The 18,742-nt window shown below is 43.3% G+C and overlaps 1 protein-coding gene across 4 annotated transcripts in view; it reads right to left on the reverse strand.

Moving 5' to 3' along the window:
• TAF4 (TATA-box binding protein associated factor 4) overlaps window positions 1-18,742 on the reverse strand; it is a 227,443-nt gene that overhangs the window by 31,862 nt on the left and 176,839 nt on the right. For all 4 annotated transcript variants that reach the window (XM_078651584.1, XM_078651585.1, XM_078651587.1 and 1 more), the window contains 3 exons: window positions 15,527-15,696; window positions 12,120-12,250; window positions 181-306 (listed from right to left, as the gene is read on the reverse strand). In XM_078651584.1, the coding sequence (XP_078507710.1) occupies window positions 181-306; window positions 12,120-12,250; window positions 15,527-15,696 (427 nt within the window). The remainder of the gene's footprint in view (window positions 1-180; window positions 307-12,119; window positions 12,251-15,526; window positions 15,697-18,742) is intronic.

The raw sequence follows: 18,742 nt of genomic DNA on the forward strand, positions 1-18,742 counted from the left end.
GTGAATTTTAGTTTCCACATAAGAGTTAGGTGACACTGCTAAGGAATTGTTCTAGTACTAGGTAAAGACGGAGTAGGAACAAACATAAGAAGTAACTAAAGATGTACTAAATGATCATGCCTCCAGGAATGCTAAAGATTGCTGAAAACATTTCACAAAATCCGCATATCAAACACTTGCCTTTGCTGCTCGCATTAGGATTTCTCGTTCCTGTTCATCTTTTCTCTGTTTTTCGATATGGTCGAGGTGTTCAAAGAACTTGAGTTGTGCCCGGACATCACTTGCCGGCTCAAACCTGTCGTCTTCCTGGAAAAACATGGAAAAAAACACTGAATAACATGTTCAAATAGAGCTTTTGTGAATGAACATGAACTGAAAACAGACAGCATACAGCAACAGCAATGCACACAGTGGCACATCAAGGATAGGTCTATAAATGCACCTTTTGTTTGCTCCTTGGACGGGAGGAGTGAAGTACGTAGAAAGTAGAAACTTCGATGAAGTCGCAAAAAACCTGGAGCCCAAATAATTAGTCGTACCTTGGAGAATACCAAACAGGTCATACACTGGTAGAATGATAGTCGGTGCGCCCTTAGACTTTCTTTAAAACTCTCAGTGAGCATTTCTAAACGTGTATTCATTCACTCAAACTGGAAAGGTAGGAACACACCGTAAAAGCATTGGCTTTAAAGAGCAGCAAAAGGCAGACAGACTTCACGCCATTAACTCAATGTCATTAAACAATTGAAGTCAATCAATATAAAAAATACATTCATTGCGTAGTGTACACATTAAAATATTCAAGTCGAGTGAAACTCATCGACTGACCACAGAATGCTAGGATTCTACCCAAAAGTCTGTCCTCAAAACACGGCAAACTGGGGCGACTAGTCATATGAATAGTCAAACGACTAGTGATTTACTAACTCTCCTTTTAGATGTATAGCACTTAAAAAGGCAGTTTTTAAAGGAAGGTTTTAGGCTTGCCTCATGCATAGGGTCAAACGGTGCTTTCATCAATCCTGTGAGGGAACTAGATTTAAGTTTCACTGAGGCCCTGGCCCGCCATGAAGGGTAACGACTAAACACCTAACAGAAATTATCTTATGATGGGTGTGGTAAATATATCTATTTGATGATCCCCTCTAGTATATATTGCAATGGCAGAGACCTAAAATCTTACCAAATTCCAGCTTCTAACAAATATGTTAAGTAATAAAATGGTTACAGTAGTCGTTTTTCAGCTTTAAAAATTCACGCTTCACATGCTGTGCATTATTCTCCCCTCTAGTGGAGAGGTCCAGAATGGTCTTTTTTTTGCGTGTGGGTTCTGCATTGTCGACTACTATTTGGTGCTATGTACTTCCTTCATTGGCGTTAGAATTACACCCGGAAGCCCCTGCATCTGGTCTTCGGATTCTTTTTTTCTCTTGGCGACACCAGAGTGTTTTTCATTTTCCCCGTAATCAGTATCGACTCCCTCCCTTCATACATTTTCCAAATCACGTAATTTCTTGGGGAAATGGAATGTTGGATGTGAATCCAGAAAATTCTGGAAGCTACATATTTACCATAGTGTTTTTCAGCATGAATCTTTCCAGGAGTCACAGGCTGTACACAGATTTTGTAGCAATTGTTCCCTTCGTTTGAGGGGTTGGGTTGAAATGGGTGAGTATTTACGAATAGGTGCTGAAGTACTTGTCCCAATTGCACCTCTTTTGTTAGCCTGAACATCCACGCAGTAGTGTGTGGTGAAAGCGTGCACCGAAGACTCTGTGGCCGCACTGTAAATGTCATTAAATAAAACACTGCCAAAGAAAGCTAAAGTTGTTCCTTTCTTCCTTGTTGAGTGCGCACTTTGGTTCTAGATCTCTGGATCAATTGTACTATCCACTTTGCGATTGTTTCTTTGGTTACTAGTGATCCTTTGCTTACTGCTGCAAGGAAATGAAAAAAGGAATTCCCCATTCTGTATTGCTTGATGGGCCCTTTCTGTTTGTGGTTTTGACGTTTGGAAAAAGTATGGTAGCTGTAGAGCTTGGTTTACATTGAATTGCAAGATTACTTTGAAAAGAAATTATGGATTTGTTCCCATCACTACTTTCACCTTGTGTATTTCTGTAAATAAAGTGCTTGTGCAGTAAGCAGTTAACATTTAGCTTACCCTTCATACGGATGTGATGGCAATGAGGAAAGCAGTCTTGAGCAGAATCTGCGACCAGGTGGTATCGCTGGCCTTTGTCGGATTTTACTCTTCGCCCCCTTCCAGGAATCGCCTAATAACTTGTGTTCTGAAAAAAACTTCTTTCTAGAACACACCTTGGACATGCCACTATGACCGACAAGTGCACTTTTAGTCTGAGGTAAGAAAGTACCTAATCTAGAAGGTGTGCGAGGTTCCCCGCAATAGATGTATCATGTGCTCAGATGTCCTTGCACCCATTTCTATTAGGCATGGGGATAATCCTGCTTCATTCTGTGGTACATCACCTTTCTGTGGTAGGTCTTCTGGCCTCTTTTGAGACTTCCATTGATCTTTCTGGTAGTCTTAGCTGTCCAAATTCTGCCCCTTCAGAGCGGGTGATATACAGTCTCCTTTGCTCTATCAACAGGTGCTGATGGGCTGGGGGTCTCCTCACCCTGCCCTGTGCCGATTCACAAGTTCAGAGTCCATGTCTATCTAGCTCATGGGGAGGGAGGTATCAAAATGAATCATACAAGCTTGTCTGGAACTGTACAGTACTAGAGGTATCAGTGGGATTGATGGAATATTATGCCAACATTTCCTGGCCAATCTATCTATTTATTATTTATTTATTTATTTTTATTTATTTATTTTATTTTATAGCACTTGTAAGGCGCGCAGCTACCCACAAAGGGTTTCCCGGCGCCGGACCAGCATGAACACAATACCACTGGAGAGAGAATAGTCAAAGCATTTATTTGTTAAATAACCATGTTTTAACACTTTTTCTGAAATTCATGTAGCTTTCCTCCTTGCGTATGTGAATAGGCAGTGAATTCCACAACGTTGGGCCCAGGTAGGAAAAGGATCTCCCTCCTATTCTGGCCCGTTTAAACCTTGGAACTGCAAAATTTGCAGCTGTGCCTGAACGAAGACTGCGGTTTGGGAGGTAAGGTTTAGCAAGCGCCTGTAAATATTTGGGGGCAGTGCCGGCTTTGATTTTAAATAAATAACTCAGGGCCTTGAAACGAATACGGTTTTCAACCTTAAGCCAATGCAACTCCCTCAGGTGTTTGGTAATCCTGGCGGATTTAGGGATTTTGCAGAGCAGTTAGGTGTGGTAGGTGTGAATGCAAGAGATTTGACGTTTCATGTTCTCCTGGGTTGCAGAGAAATTCACTTGTAGGTTGCCCCATGGCTTAAAATTTTTTTCTCTTACATGCTGTTTAAGTTCCCACTAAGGAGTAACACTTACCTGTCTGTTTAACCTGTATAACTGTGTTATACTTCCCGAGAGGTAGTATATGTATTACGGTTATCTTTCTTCGGATGGCACATTTCCATACCTCCTGTGCTAGTTGAGACAGAGGGTGTGACCTTATTTGCCATGGTTTTTAAACACTATGGTTGTGTTGTCTGTTTGGATCTGAACTGCAATACCTCCTACCAGTGTTTGAGATGCTTTTAGGGCTAAAAATACTGTCTTCAGTTCTAACACAGTTATGTGTTTTACTGCCTCTCTCAAACTCCACAAACCTCTGATGTTTAGTTTTCCTGTGAGGGATGAGTCTGTGGTGAAGGTTACAGAAGGAGCTGGGTGTTTTAAAAGTCTTCCTACCTGCCACTGTATCCACTTCTGTTTCTTCTATGTGACAGTCACCTAATCTTCCCAGCTCCCAGTTGCCTATGACCAATGACACTGCACCCATTCCTGGAGGGGCCTCATGTATAACCTGGAAAGTGGCATTAGTGGAATGCAAAACACTATCATGCCTAGTAGTTTCCCCAGTGTCCTCACTGTCAGAGACCGCATCGTCTGGTAAACGCATGTTTCCTCTGGTATTGTCAGGATCCTCTTTGTAACTGGGTGAGCTTTGGATTCCCTGCAGCGTATTGCTCTCAGAAAAATAATTGTTCTCTTCAGGACAGGAGTGAGTTTTCTAGATTTAGGGATAACCCTAGTCTGTGGAGTGTCTCCATGACTGTGTTTTTGCTCTCCTAGCAATGTTTGAACGGTCTTACTTTTATTAGCCAGCCTTCAAGATAGGGGTACACAGGGCTCTCTTGTCATCTCAAGTGTGCTGCTACTACTGCTGATAATGTATCTTGTCTACGACAAACCTCAGTAGCACTTGCAGGTAAGTGGCTTTGAGGTCTATGGTGGCCATGTAGTCCCCTTTCTACAGTCGCATAATGACCTCCTTCAATATGGTCTTTTTTAAATTTTTTGTGCTTTTAGGAAATTGTTTGAGGTCTGTAGCGCTAGGATAGTGTCTTATCTGGTTTGGGCACCAGGGAAACAGACTGAATACAGGTCCAGATTATTTCTTCCTTGGATCCCTTTTTATTAGCTGCTTGTTTAGCATATCCTTGGCAGGTTGTTTTTTTTGCTGCAGGTTTTTGTCTTCGGCCTGATGTTTGAGGTCTTCTATATTATTTCTAAGCAATTCCCATGTCTTATGCTGTTTAATGTCCATCTGTTGGAGGTAGCTGCCCTCCACTCTTTAAGGAATTCATCAAATCTGCCCCCTTCTGGAGATTTGTGTAGGGACATGTTTTTTGAAGAGTCACTTGTTTGAGGATCCAAGCCCCGTGCATAGTGATACCTCTTCCTCTGTTTCTTCCACAAAAGGACTGCCTTGTTTACCAACAATATTGCAACTGTGCCAGAGCACCTTTGTAAGCTAATTTGAGTTGTGACGGTGACCCGTGGGGTAACTGATTTTTCTCCCCATGGTTGCCTATTATATTGATGATATTGGGTTGAAATTCTGCATGTGGCACGCCCCTTTGACTTGTGGTGCTTGGTGAAGCAGATGGTCCATACTTTGTGGCTGTCCTATGCAAATTGTGGCGGCAGTTGGGGCAAAGTCCAAGTGGGTTTGTGCTCCATGCCACAGTCTCATCCTCCGACCCATGTGATCAATCCAGTCTTGAACAAACCTTGATGATCTTTTGAAGAAAATCTTCTGTGGTCTACTCCAGAACTCTTGATTGTGTTTCCAGATCCAGCAGTGGGAAAAAGAAACTGAAGATCATGACTATGTCTATGGGTTTCCGGGGCATACGTCTGACATCACTCCAGGAGGAACAAGAGCCAAATGGTCACTGATGCGAGAAAAAAAGAGCTACTATAAAGCAGTACAGCTACAATGGCTTGGATATGTAACTGACACAGGGTAAAAGAATAAATACACTGGCATTTGTTTTCTTACTCAGTCCCAGAAACTGTACTCTGTATTATGTACCAAACTTGCCGCTTGCACAATTAAGTAGTAAGAAGGCACCATTATATATATATATATATATATATATATATATATATATATATATATATATATATATATATATATATATATATATATATATATATATATATATATATAGTAGTTCTATATAGCGCGAACTAGACACAAAGGCATCAGAGCGCTTCACAAAAATTACATGGCGGTGCTTATAGGTTTACAGATTAAGAAGGACATTAAATCCAAACCATGGCAATACGTGGGCGAGACCTAAATCGACAGTGATCAGGAGCTGGCACAGTTTTTGAGGTAGAAACAGTACATGAACAACATATATGCAGACATTTTGACCAGTAGCTGATACATCTTTGAGGTAGATATAGCACATATATAAAATTGCTGCTTAGCATTTCATAGATATATTGGTACGGGGTTACACAGGGAATAGGTAGACCTGTATAAGGCCAAATAACCATGGGCTACGGTGTATAGTCGAATGGAAGGAATGCATTCTGCTGCAATTCTGCCTTGTGCATTGGCTCGAAAGGTTCTGTCATAAGCTGTGTCAGTACAGTGTTTAAACTCCACATAGGAGCTGGAGCCTTCCTTGGGGAGCTATCTTTTTGGAACCTTCTAAGAACCTTTTGATGACTGGGGATGTGAAAAAATGATTACATGATGCTCCCCTGGTGTATGCTACAATTGCCGCCAGGTTCTCTTTGAGTAGTTGATTGCACTGTTTAGCAAGTGGGTAAGATAGGTTTTCACTGTTTCCAGTGTCGATACATAAACCTAGGGTATTGATATCTTTGCACCAAATGAGACATCTTTTTCACTTAGCTTCGTAGCATTGTCTTGTGGGTGGTTTTCTTGCCTCCCTTAGTACCTCCATTTCTCTTTGGGGTAATTTTAGATGTACAAATTCTATGTACTCAGGCACCAGGCTGCTAGGCTGAGTGTTGCAGGTTCCAGATGGAATATGTGACCCTTTTGCATTGTGAGGAGATCTTGTTCTTCTTTGAATTTGATCATCCTATCCTTAGACAGTTCAAGAAGGCTTGAGTACCAGGTTTGTCCCGCCCATCAGGGGCTATAAGGATTAGGTGTGTCCCTGGTTACCTGGCCTTCTCCAGTACTTTGTGTAGTGGAGGAATGGAGGGGGTGTAGGCAAATCTCCCTGATCAATTTAGAGACAAGGCATTCCCAAGTGTTGAAACCTGGAGACAAAGAATTGGCATTTCCGGTTCTGCCCTGTTGTGCATAGGTCTATCGCTGGTGTTCCCCAAAGTCTGAAAAGAATTCTAGGCTCCTTTGCTTTATTACCCACTTTTGTAAGCTGCTGTGCTGTCTGCTGAGTTGACCTGCTTCTGTGTTGTCTCTCCCTGGTATATGGATTGTTTGCAAGTTCATTCTCCTTGGTATAGCCATTGCCATATCTCTTGAGCTAGTTAGCCGAGGGTGAATTATTTTCTTCCTCCTTGTTTATTCAGGTAAAACGTTGTTGTATTGTCCGTCTGGATCAATACTGTCCTCCCTGAAATGTGTGCTTAGAAGGCTTTTAGCGATAGAAACAGTGTCTATCTCTAGGAAGTTGATGTGTTTTATGAAGTCTGAGTTGTTCCACTGACCCCGTATTTGTAAATTGCCTGTATGTGCTCTGCATCCTTTGCGAGATGCATCTGTTGTGATGGTCACGAAGTTGTTGTTTTGAAAGGTCTGCCTAAGGTTATGTTCTTGAACGCCCACCATTGTGTCTCCTTTTGTACAGTTTCTGTTGGTTTGTGACCAGTAGAAACATAGCCATTCTTGTAGAGGGCTACAAGCATAGCCATTCTTGTAGAGGGCGCATGTGAGGCGTGCATTGGTAATGAGTGGGATGCATGATGCCCTCATGCCCGTTAGTTTCATGACAGACGGAGACAGCCCCTTCTGGTACAAGCAAGTTTGCTCTTTGACTGCTTGAATCTTTCTTTGGGTCTTTCCGTGCCACCCAGGAATTCAATCTTGCCCCTAGGAAGAGGTTTTCCTGATCCAGAGTTGGAGATGATTTCTTGAGGTTACTGAGAATCCCAGCGTTTGAAGCGCTGTGATTACCTTCTGAATGTGTCTGTGACATTCTTGTTTTGAGTTTGCCTTCAACAACCACTCGTCTAGATAAGGATAGACGTGAATTCTATACCTTCGTAGGAATGCTGCCACTGCAGCTAGGCACTTTGTGAAAACCCTTGGGGCTGATTTTATTCTGAAGGGTAAGACTCTGAATTGGTAGTCTGTGTCTTTGCGCATGAAGCTGCGATTCTTTTTGTGTCTTTGATTCATGGGTATGTGTAGATAGGCGTCCTTTAAGTCTATGGTTGCCATGTAATCCCCTTTTTGTAGGAGTAGGATTACCTCTTGTAGGGTTGTCATCTTGAAATGCTGCATGCAAATGAATTTGTTCATGAATCTAAGATCCAAAATTGGTATTAATGTGAGAGATAGCTTGGGTACCAAGAAGTAAGGTGAGTAGTTTCCTTAATTGAGCTCTCTTTTTGGTACTTTCTCTATTGCGTATATTTATAAGCGTTCCTTTGCCTCTTACCTTAATTCAAAAGTTCTGTTTCTAGAAAATTCTGGGGGGGTTTTGGGAGGGGTAGGGGGTGTTGGTGGTGAGATGTTTGTTAGTTCTATACAATAGCTGTTGCGCACCATGTTTAAAATCCAATTGTTTGTGGTGATCTTTTCCCATTCTTGGGAGTAATGGGCTATTCCACTGGTGTTGGGTGGGGGCCCAGTTTTAAGTCCAAGTAATTGGAGCCTGCTTCTCCCCCTGTGGATGATTGTCTTCTGGCTTTTCTTCTGCCACAAAAAGGCTGCTTTGGATGTTGCCAAGACAGGTATCTCGACTGCTGGCTTGACTAATGTCCGCTGCCTTGTGTCTGCTGTTGTTGATGTTGTCCTGAAGAAAAAAAATTCCCCTTCCTGAGGGTTTTCTGAGGTTGCTTTCTTCCCTTCTGAAGGTGCCTCTGTATTGTAGAGCACCTATTGATCTTGCTTTTTCGTTGTCCTTTTTAATCTGTTGCAAGGACTCATCCACCTTGTGGCCAAACAAAGCATCTCTTGTGAAAGGTTGATTCAATATTGTTGTTTGGACTTTCTGCTTGAAGCCTGAAATCCTAAGCCAGGCGTGTCTTCTGAGGGTAGTACCTGTGCACATTTGCCTGCTGGCTGTACCGACTGATCTAGGGCTGATTTTAGGCAGGTATTTGCATTGTTCTTTCCCTTCTTGAATGTATGATTTTGCCCTCTTCTTGTCATCTTCAGGAAAGGTGTTCGTGATTTCCTCGAGGTTGTCCCATTGTTAGAGGCCAGATCTGTTGAGGAGAGCATTTGAACTAGAAATACGCCATGTGCCTCTCTCTCCATCTTCTTGACCACCATATCTAGTCTCTTGCTTACCCTCCCGGAGGTGGACCTGTGGAAGAACAAGTGTTGCTCCTCCTCCTTGCTGTGGTGACTTTGATGGAATCTGCCACTGTGTTCCGTACCTTTTCTCAACCCTTGGTGTGACTCCCTTTGTTGAAGCTGGCTCCTTAAAGGCCTCTTTGCCCTGTTGCAGTATACTTGGTAGCATTGGGAAGTATTGGCTACCTTTTGTGGACGGCATTAGTGTCTCGAGGAGAAAGCATGTAACTCCCCTTCTCCTCCTCTAGAGGGACTCCGAAAGTGTCAGCTGCTCTTTTCACTAGGCAATGTAATCTGGTGGCAAAGTTCATCCTCTGAACTGTGTATGTCGCATTCTTCCTCGAAACTCCCTATGGACTCTTCCTCTTCTGGGATGTCGAGCTCCTCTTCGGCTTCCTCCTCATGAGGTTGGGGTTGCCGGTGCATCAAGGGCATGCTCTTCCTCTTCACCAATTCGAAGGTGGGGTAGGTCTTATAGGAATTCTGTATTCCTTAAGTGCATCAAACTACTTTTTTTGTTGAAGGAGCGCTGCTATTTCTCCCTCTACCCTTCTCTTCTTTTCCACCTCCAAGGCCTTTTCGATATCTTTCATCGGGGAAGTTCTCTTTCTTGGCGTAGTGGTTTCTGCTTCTAAAAAGTTTGGTGTTTTCCTTTGGGGCCTCTCGTCTCGAGCTGGTCTTCATCGATTTCCATGATTTTCCCTCGTTGGTATACCTGGTAGTGGATCCGTGGGATTCTTCTGGTCGGGGCTGACCCTCGGTCATCATTTTCTTCTACGACTGGGCTGCTTTTGTTCACTTTCTTTTCGAGGCCCTTGGTATCCGAGGGGAGAGGGTGAGGGGTTTAAGTTACCTTTACTAGTCTCTTTCGACATCCTTTGTCATCCTCTTTGTGGCACATTTTTTTGGGGCGTCCCCCTTGAGGATTTGATTTTGACTTCCGAGCCTCTGTCTGCTGACTCCGCAGCCGTAACCTGTTCATCTTTGTCGCTTGAGAGGCCCAAGTCCTTCAGAGATACCGGTTGTTTCTGGCTGCTGTACAGTGGTGCGTGATGTTCCTCTCTGCTTTCCTCTGGCCTTGAGAGTCTTCAACACAAATACTGTGCAGGCCTCGCAGTCCTTGTCCCAGTAGCCCCATGGTAGGCAGAGGTTACAGACCTCGTGTGGATCGCATTGAGCGAACTTGTGGTGGCAATTTGGGCATAACTTAAAAGTTTGTTTTTTTCCATGACCCCTACCCTTGCCACATTCTTGGTCCGCATGGATTGTGAGATGTTCCGACTGGGTCACACGCAACGGGTTTCGTGGACAGAGGTCTCCTTCTTTCTCAGGTACCATGCTGTTCTTTGGTTTTTTTGCCAAAATGTCCAACATTTTCGGGAATCTAATCCAAAATTTCAGAACCTGTTCCCTTGTTTCGAGACCCAACGGCAGTAAAAAGAATCTGAAGATGACTACCATGAACAGGAACTTCCAGGGTACCGTCTGACATCACACAAAGGATGGACCTAGTACCAAATGGTTGTAGACGATGGCCACGAAAAAAAAGAAGCTGCGACAAAATCAGATCCAACCACTATATGACAGAATAATGCACAGCATGCGAATACAGAAAAGGATTCACACTGTAAAACTTGGCCTTCCTCTGAAATGCATCATATTTGTCTTTTGAAAGTGCTGCCACTCATCTCATTTTCTGGACAAGTCTGTGGTTTTCCATCAGTGAGCTTGACAATGATACAAACACACTGAAGTCACTCTGTATCGCTTTTGGGTTTGTGAACATCAAGGCTGTGCTATGACATTAGAATACACAAGTGTATCACATTCCAGGTGAAAATAACTATCTCCTTCTTGACCAAGGCTACGAGGCTATGAGGTGACTGAAGTCATTGTAGCAAGAGTATAGTTTAGCAATACAAGCCTTAGTACCAGAATCCCCATTGGAATACTGCTCACCAGCACTCTGCAGAAAAGCTTAATTCAGTCAGCATGACTAGGGTCCTGAGCCTTCATAATATCAATGGGTGGAGAAGAGGGCGATAACCAGACATGCACAAATGGCAGTCTTCTTTCGATTTGAGCTGGTAGTCCCAGCTTGCACATATACCCACCATCCTGTGCCCTCCTTCCCAGAAACGGTTTCCCTACTGATGGAGACGAATTATTCAGCCAATTTCATTTGTCCAGTTAATGTCCACAAAGCCCTAACTGAAATTCAGCCATCCTCATTCCCTGTGATTCACTCCTCTCCCCCAGCAATGGGAGGAGATGTGAGTTTCAATGGAGTCAATACAACATCATACCTTGACCCGTCAGTGGTCTCACTGTAGATCCTGGCTCAGATGTTGGCAAACTAGCCAGCTACAAAGACAGAATGCTCATTCAGGGCTGTAGGGGACTACAACATTTTAAATGCAGTATTAAGTTCAAGGATCCGCAAACCAGGTCCCATTATATTGCCTCCGTCTGGTTTATTCAGAACTCGAATTGGCATTTATGAGCATTCATAACTCCAGGGGTAAGAGTCCCAAATACCACTTAACAGAGGAGAGTTAACAAGACCATGCAATTATATCACAAAATCTATAACATTCAGGTTTCCATTTAATGAGCATTAACACAATTCCTTTGTTCATTATCATTGTAATAAAGCAGGTGTTAGTTGAGTTTTCGTTGTCCAATTTCCTACTGACAGTTGAGAGATTCAAATAATGCTAGATGGGTTAACAACCAACATGTTTCCCCACGTTGGTGAGTAGACTCAGAGCTTTTTCTGAGCTGTGCATCTACATCTGTCCAGTTTAATGCCATGATAATCCTCTTGACCTGCCTATATAGTGACTTTACACAGTCTTTAAAGAGATGTGTTTACCAGCAAGAGTCCAAAAATGGGTGAAAGGCCAAATAAGTCGGAGTTCATAAGTAGAAGGTGATGCTGAAAGAACTGGATAATCATCCCGGTCAGCGATTTAACAGAGAAAGGAGTTAGCAGCCAGTCTGCTATGCGATTTGTGCAGAAGGTCTATCAGTCCGTAATGCGCTGTGTAACCCGTGTGAACTCATCTTATGGGTGATGCATAATAACTGGATGCAAAAGTTCGGATTTAATAGTTACAGTAGTAGTTTCTGTCTTGCAAAGAGGTGGCAGAGAAGCAAGAGCATGAGAATGAGTAATAATGAGATATTACATTAAGACAAAAAAGGGTCTTCACTTGAGTTAGGATTCCTTTTCAAAAACCTACCTTATAAGAAATGTTTTTTTGTTGGGCTGTTTCTGATACTTTTTCCACCAGGTTCTGTAGCCGTTGTTGCGTTGCATGTGATACGTAGCTGACTACATCAGGGTGAATTTCCGTGATGCCGTGCTTCTTACCTAGGTACAGTGAAATGGAGGCAACTTATTCATCAGATAAAAGGCTCAGGATATGAAGTGCAGCATCACTAATGAAAACAGTTACTGAGATTGATCATGGTGATAATTCAGTCATTTTCAATACAGAACAATCCAAATCTATTGCAAGATAGTCCACCTTGCAGCAAAGATTCAAACTAAATGAAATCATGATGACCATACCCATGAGAAAAGCATGAATTGTCAACTTATTGCAGAATCCTAAACCTAATTGCTTGTAGGTTAGCAGAATACTTACATTAAGGGTGACAAATCTTCTCTACATATATACTGAACATGATGAAATAATAGTCATCGGATCAGATTCATTCGGCACCTTACGCAGTGTTTGACAAGGGCTGAGAGACAGTTGTAAAACACTCCAAGTTAACAGACCGGAGTACTGGATGCAGGGTGGGGGAACGTGATGTTTACAGGCAAAAAGAAATACAAGTTAAGGGAAACCAGAGTACAGAAAGGAGTGCTATAGTGTAAGGAAGTCCAACTTAGTGCAATGTATGCTAAGGCTTATTGGAGTTAACACAGCTCAATGATTGTCAAAGATCATGGAAAAGTTAACTTTTGGCAGAATGAGGGACAGGCAGCAGGGCCTAGAAAACCTTGGACACATCGAATGCGTTGGATTTGGTCAACCATGCCGATCTTTATAAATCACCTCAGAACTGCTGTGATAAAATAGGGGCGGTCATCTTTTTTATCCTTTCTGATTAATAGGTGGTGATCCGTATTTCAGCCCTGCTGAAGTGGGTACCAAGTGGAGTCTCAAGGACCAGCTTTCTAACAGATTCCGTTTAATCTAGGTTTTCCCCTTCTTATTTGGTTTTAACAATCTGTCCTAGCCTGAAGATACAAGCTGCTGCTCAAATTCCAGCAGAATGCCACCAATACTATAATCCAATAGATGGCTGCAAGTGATAGATGCCACACAACATTTTCAAACAAACTAGAGAAAACAGATTATTCTAGTATGAAATTTTCCTTCTGGACACCTGACCTGAGCCCACTTCAACTTTGTCTGGTCCAGATTCTAGTTGCCTAAGTCAAGAATTTTTATGTCCTGTTTGATCCATCCAGAAAGTCAAACTAAAAATGCTGAAACAGATTCCACCCGATAATGATGCCGAAATGGTTAGGGCTTATGTCTTGGACATTCTCATATATTGCAATGCTTTATCTCTCTGCCTTCTACATAAATTAATTGCCAAAGACTCATGAGCGGCTACAGAAATTTGATCAGGTTTCCAAAGCCCACCACAATCTACAATGGCTAACAGTGAAACAATCTATTTAGGGCTCTCTGCCTGTTCCCCTGAGCCTTTTACAGCACCAGACCTCTTTCGCAAAAGTAGTTCTCTTAAAAGCCCCGTCACACTTTTCCCTTCCAGCCCCCCACTTCTTCCAGAAGTTCCCAAAAGCACAGGAAGAGTTTGCAGAATTGAAGGACACAAGTTTGGGAATAACCTCCAAGGGAGATCTGTGGTATCATCACATCTAACCTTTTTATAACACTCTTTAACACCACTTATTTTCACATGGGTCCTGCCAGTGTTCATCTTTTTTTGTTGGTAAAGCTAAGCTGCTTCAGTGTACATGTGCTTAATAAATAATAATAACGTCATACTGGCTTTGAAGCGGTCTTTATCAACTGAGGGGAATGCTAGCACTACAAGCTGGTTCGGACCAACACGCCTTCTGGACCAATACTCGATCCAACCACATATTCCTCACTTAAAACTTATATTCAGGTGGCAGACTAGATCCGGAAAGCTTTCACCATCAATGCTCCCCATGCCTCTAGGCGGCACTGTGAGGCTCCGGATTAACTCCATACCACCCCAAAAGTGATAGAGCAGCGTCATGAGAGCACCATCCCTATGCGCTGAAATCTGTTTTTTCCGGTTCTCTTTCTGCTCCCTCAGAAGCAGAGCATGGACCGTAGTAGTAGTATGCAGATATCCAACTTGGGACTTTTTTAGATGTTAAAAAGAGTTCACACAACAAAACAGGGAAGAGTGAAGTCAGTGAGAAACCTGCAGTTAGTTAGATTCTCCACCAGAATGTGCGTTATGAAGGTAACCTATTCTTCTAATAGAGGTTTCTAATTGCAGATTCCTCACCTCAGAAAAGATACCAATGCAGTGCCTCCCCAAGATTTAGGATCTGTGGAGTGTGATCAGAACAAAAATCCTGCAGAACTAAACAGGTGAAACGTTATTCCCAGTACACCCGGTTATCAAGGGAGTGGGAATTCGTGTACTTGTGCACCGATGCCCACACTGCAGCCTGGCTGAAATCAAGCATATGCCGTACCAAAGCTGTGGTAGCAGCCGTGGCTCTGGTGGAATGAGCTCTCCAACCTTTCAGAGGCAGATTCTTGGCCAGTGCAGGGCTGATCTTCATGCAGAGAACTATCCACCTCAACAGAGTACTGGAGAAATCCACAAAAAGGTGATAGTCCACACAGTGTTCCTTGCTAAGATCAAAGTAAAATCTTGAAGCACTTTGTGTGCGACTGAAACCTCTCCTCCTTTTGAGGAGTAAGGGGGGCAGAGAAGCAGAGAATGCTGGTAGGATGATGGATTGCCCAACATTGAAGAGAGTCACAATTTAAGGCAAGTAGGGAGGTCAAGTCTTCAGCACCGATTTGTCTAGTAAAAAGGTGGAGTAGTAAGGTTGCATTGATATATCCTGAAGTTCTCTCACGCAATGAGGTGTGTACAATGAGGAAGAAAGTCTTTAAAACCAGAAGATGCAACGAGTACATCTGCTCGAATAGCGTACATATGCCAACACCAAGTTAAGGTCGCACTCTGGCATTACAAACAGATTGGGAAGAAACAGGTGTCAAATATTTAATAAACTGCATCACTATAGGCAATTAAAAAGGAGGGTTAGTCCATCAAATGCAAAAAGGCCAAAAGGACAAACAAATAACATTTAATAGTGTGCACTGCAAGGCCTTGCTGGAAAAAAAATACAATAAAAACATCTGATAGCTTGGCTAGTAAAAGGATCTATCTATCTTGAGTACTCCACACCAGGGAACAGATTTCTCCTAGCGCAACCAATATTTAAACATTGTCCTACATGAATATTTTTCCATACTTCAGAAGCAAAGGTAATTAACCATTATCCAAATGTTCTCAAAAGGTAAACAATGGCATTCGTGGAGCTCTCAAAATAGGGTGCACCATGACTAGCAGCAGAAGCCACTGCAGTAGAAGCTGGCTTTCATACCTATTTCAAGGATTCTTCGTTGCAATAACGTAGGAAGAAGGAAAGTCTCGTCTTTACACGACCGTGTTAAAGTGCCCACTAACTCAGAGTTTGTTGCCAATATCCTCGCGCTCTCCTCAGATAGGTTGACGCCAGCCATTGATGCCACATCATTAATGTCATCATCGTCCCTGGGAAAACAAGAGGTCACAGGTTTATTACATATAAGTAATAGAGTTTAAATAATCAGTGGTCACAAAACACACTCTTCCGGTCACTTAACTTTTACTGGGGCGAAAAAGCCTTATTCAAATATAATTGAGGGTGTGCTCGACATTTTCTATGTAATTACTTTGGGCTCCAAGAAAAGTGAATGGTAACTGTTTCTATATTAATACCATTTGGTTTCTAATGTCAAAACCCCCTAATGCCCTCCCCGGCAATTACTCACCCTGGCCCCTCTTAGGGACTCTAACTGAGCCCCACACCTCCCCAACCCCGCAAACCTGCGGCAATCACCAATTGTTGCTTCCAAACCATCACCAACCCGCACCCCTGTGCCCTAAAACACACTTATACCTTAATCACCCCTGACATGACAACACTCCCTGTCACAGCAACACCCTCCCTCACCCCACCCCAACTGCATAAGGTGCGATGTTTGCACCCCGCTTGGGATGCAGCCTGAATAGATCCACCGCCTTATCCCCCACTTTTGGCCTACATATACTAGCCCCTCCCCTCGCCCCCGCCCCCACCCATATTATTCCTTAAATAATGATTACACATATGGATTTTAAAACATAAACCAGGTAATCTCATGCTTTCAACCGAAAAGGTTCAAAACACACCATTATTTGACTGAATTTCATAAAGATAATAATAATGTGCAGTCAAAACATCATAAAACACTTTGTATTCTCAATTAAACAAAGAATTCGATCTAGCAGGCTGTAAAATCATAGCTTGCCCACTAGCTTCTTGGAATAAGGGTAGCATTTGCCTTTGTCCCTTGGAGGTATCAAATTGCATACCATGGAAAATCTGCACAACAAACCCAACCTGTTATCTCCAAAGTTCACCAGCAACATAAAAGGATAGGATCTATCCGGGCTCTCTAAAAAAGGTGTTCAATGTGAACAAGTACTAGTCAAGTCTTCTGCGGTACCAGTCAAATCATGAGTATGAATCAAATTGTCCATGTATTGAATAGTCAACCCGGCTTTTGCCACCTCCCTTTCAGGTAAGCCAACAAATCTAAGGTTATGCCACCTTGAACGATTTTCTTGGTCTTACACAATTGCTGTTTCACAGAGGAAAGCTCCTTTTGAAGGGTATAGTTCTCTTTTGACCACCCACTGTGGCTATCCACAAGATCTGATATCTTAGCTGTCATTATTTCGGCTGTGTCCCATAAGATTATATTTTCTTTTCAATTTCCGCCATTCTATTACCCAGATTATGACCTAAAGAGTGTTGGCAGGCTTTAACCTCCTGAATTTCAGCCAAAATAGTCAGAAGTTAAGGATTCAATCTTTGTATCTGCTGTGTGGCACACTAACTTCTTTAGAGAATTTGGAAAACTGTGGAAAACTCTTTCAAAGGGACATTATCCTCTGGAACCATCCCTACCACGGTTTCTAATTCAGGTCTGATCTCTACACTTGAAAGGCTTTTGACCAGAGTCTTCATCCCTTAACTGAAGTACCGATTTAGCCCCACCAACTGGGGTGTTGCACTTTTCAGCCGTACACCGTACACCCTCATCCCCCCCCCCCCCAACAATTTAACAGTCTTTGTGGCAGTTTTCCTGGTTCTAAGGAAACCAGGAAGCCATTATCTGATCCTATGCCTTGTAGAGTTGGTTGAATTTGTTGAAAAAGGGCGGATTCGAGGTGGATTCCAGTGGCGGAATAGTATCCTTCTGCTTTTGACATCCATCCCCCTTACCAATTTCATTATGGACGGGCCTGGTCCTACCGGCTGAGATCCTAGAGTCTAAACAACAACCACTGGCTGGGGTACCGTCCAGGATTACCCCTTCTTCAGTCGTTTGCCCTTTCCCCCACACAGCTATTGCAACAATGCTATCTTTGGATTGGAGCTTAGGGGCAAGCCACTGAAATTGTTTCTATATCATGCAACAGTTGCTTTCCCTGGCTAGCCCCAGTATTCTTCATGGTTATGGACATTGAGTCCAATTTAATCTGGAAGGTCTCAGAGTTCAATACTATAAGAGAAGGAAGAGGCTACACATTTTCTCATGTGGTTGCGCCCTTCTACTCCAGAGAAGCGATCTCCTTTTGTTTTAAGAGGAATTAAATGTAAATGTAAATGTAGTTGAGCTTATATAGCGCACAGCTACCCGCAGTGGGTTTCCCGGCGCTTGCTTAGGGAACCCTTCCTGGTATTCCCCTGTGAGATAGCAGGGTATCCACAAGGTGAAAGTCAGGCATCCCGCCGCGAGGGGCCGTTGTGGAGATTAAGCAAGCTATTGCCCAGAGTCGCAGAGTGTGAACCCGTGAGTCGAGGAGGTACCGGGGCGAGAATTATCGAGTCCGTGGAATTTTTAGCCCAAGACCCGCCGAGGCGGGGAATTGAACCCCTGGTCCAGGACCGATCTCAGCTTCCGGGTCTGCTGCCTCTAACCCCTGAGCCACACTTCTCCACTTTATTAATTAACTTTTGGCAGTGGTACGGAAAGTGCTTTTATGGGTGACTGCACCCTCGACCTTTTCTCTTGCGCTGTAGTCCTGATTTTTTTCACAGGGAGCCCTGTGGATTATTGCCCAATTTAAGTTTCAGCATACTCAGTTCAGATACATTTGAAAATAATGCTGCAATGTAGTACAGGAGCCTTTTCATCCCTTATCTGAGGAATTCCAATCGTGTCTCCCAGCTCCCCAGGAGGCTGCTGTTGTCCCAGGCAGGCCAGCAAGGACAGTAAGCACCGAGTGGCACTTTAGATCGACTAGGTTAGGGCAGAGTAGCTACGTTTTAAGCGGTACCCCACTTCCATTTAGGGCTGCTGGAGTTGAGAGGCTGTTCACTCCGGTCCACCTTCAAATTGTTCCTGCAAAGGACCGGTCCATTGGCCAGCAGCTATTTTTTAAAAGTCAGGTTCCCACGAGACGCTGACCGCAAGCACTGATGCTTGTCGAGAAAAGGTTTGTGTCCTAGCCAGCCTGCACACATCAGGCTAGCTGACATCTTCGTCAGGAGGTTGACATCCTCCAA

This window comes from Lissotriton helveticus, chromosome 7, assembly GCF_964261635.1.
Source record: "Lissotriton helveticus chromosome 7, aLisHel1.1, whole genome shotgun sequence".
Lineage (NCBI taxonomy): Eukaryota > Metazoa > Chordata > Amphibia > Caudata > Salamandridae > Lissotriton > Lissotriton helveticus.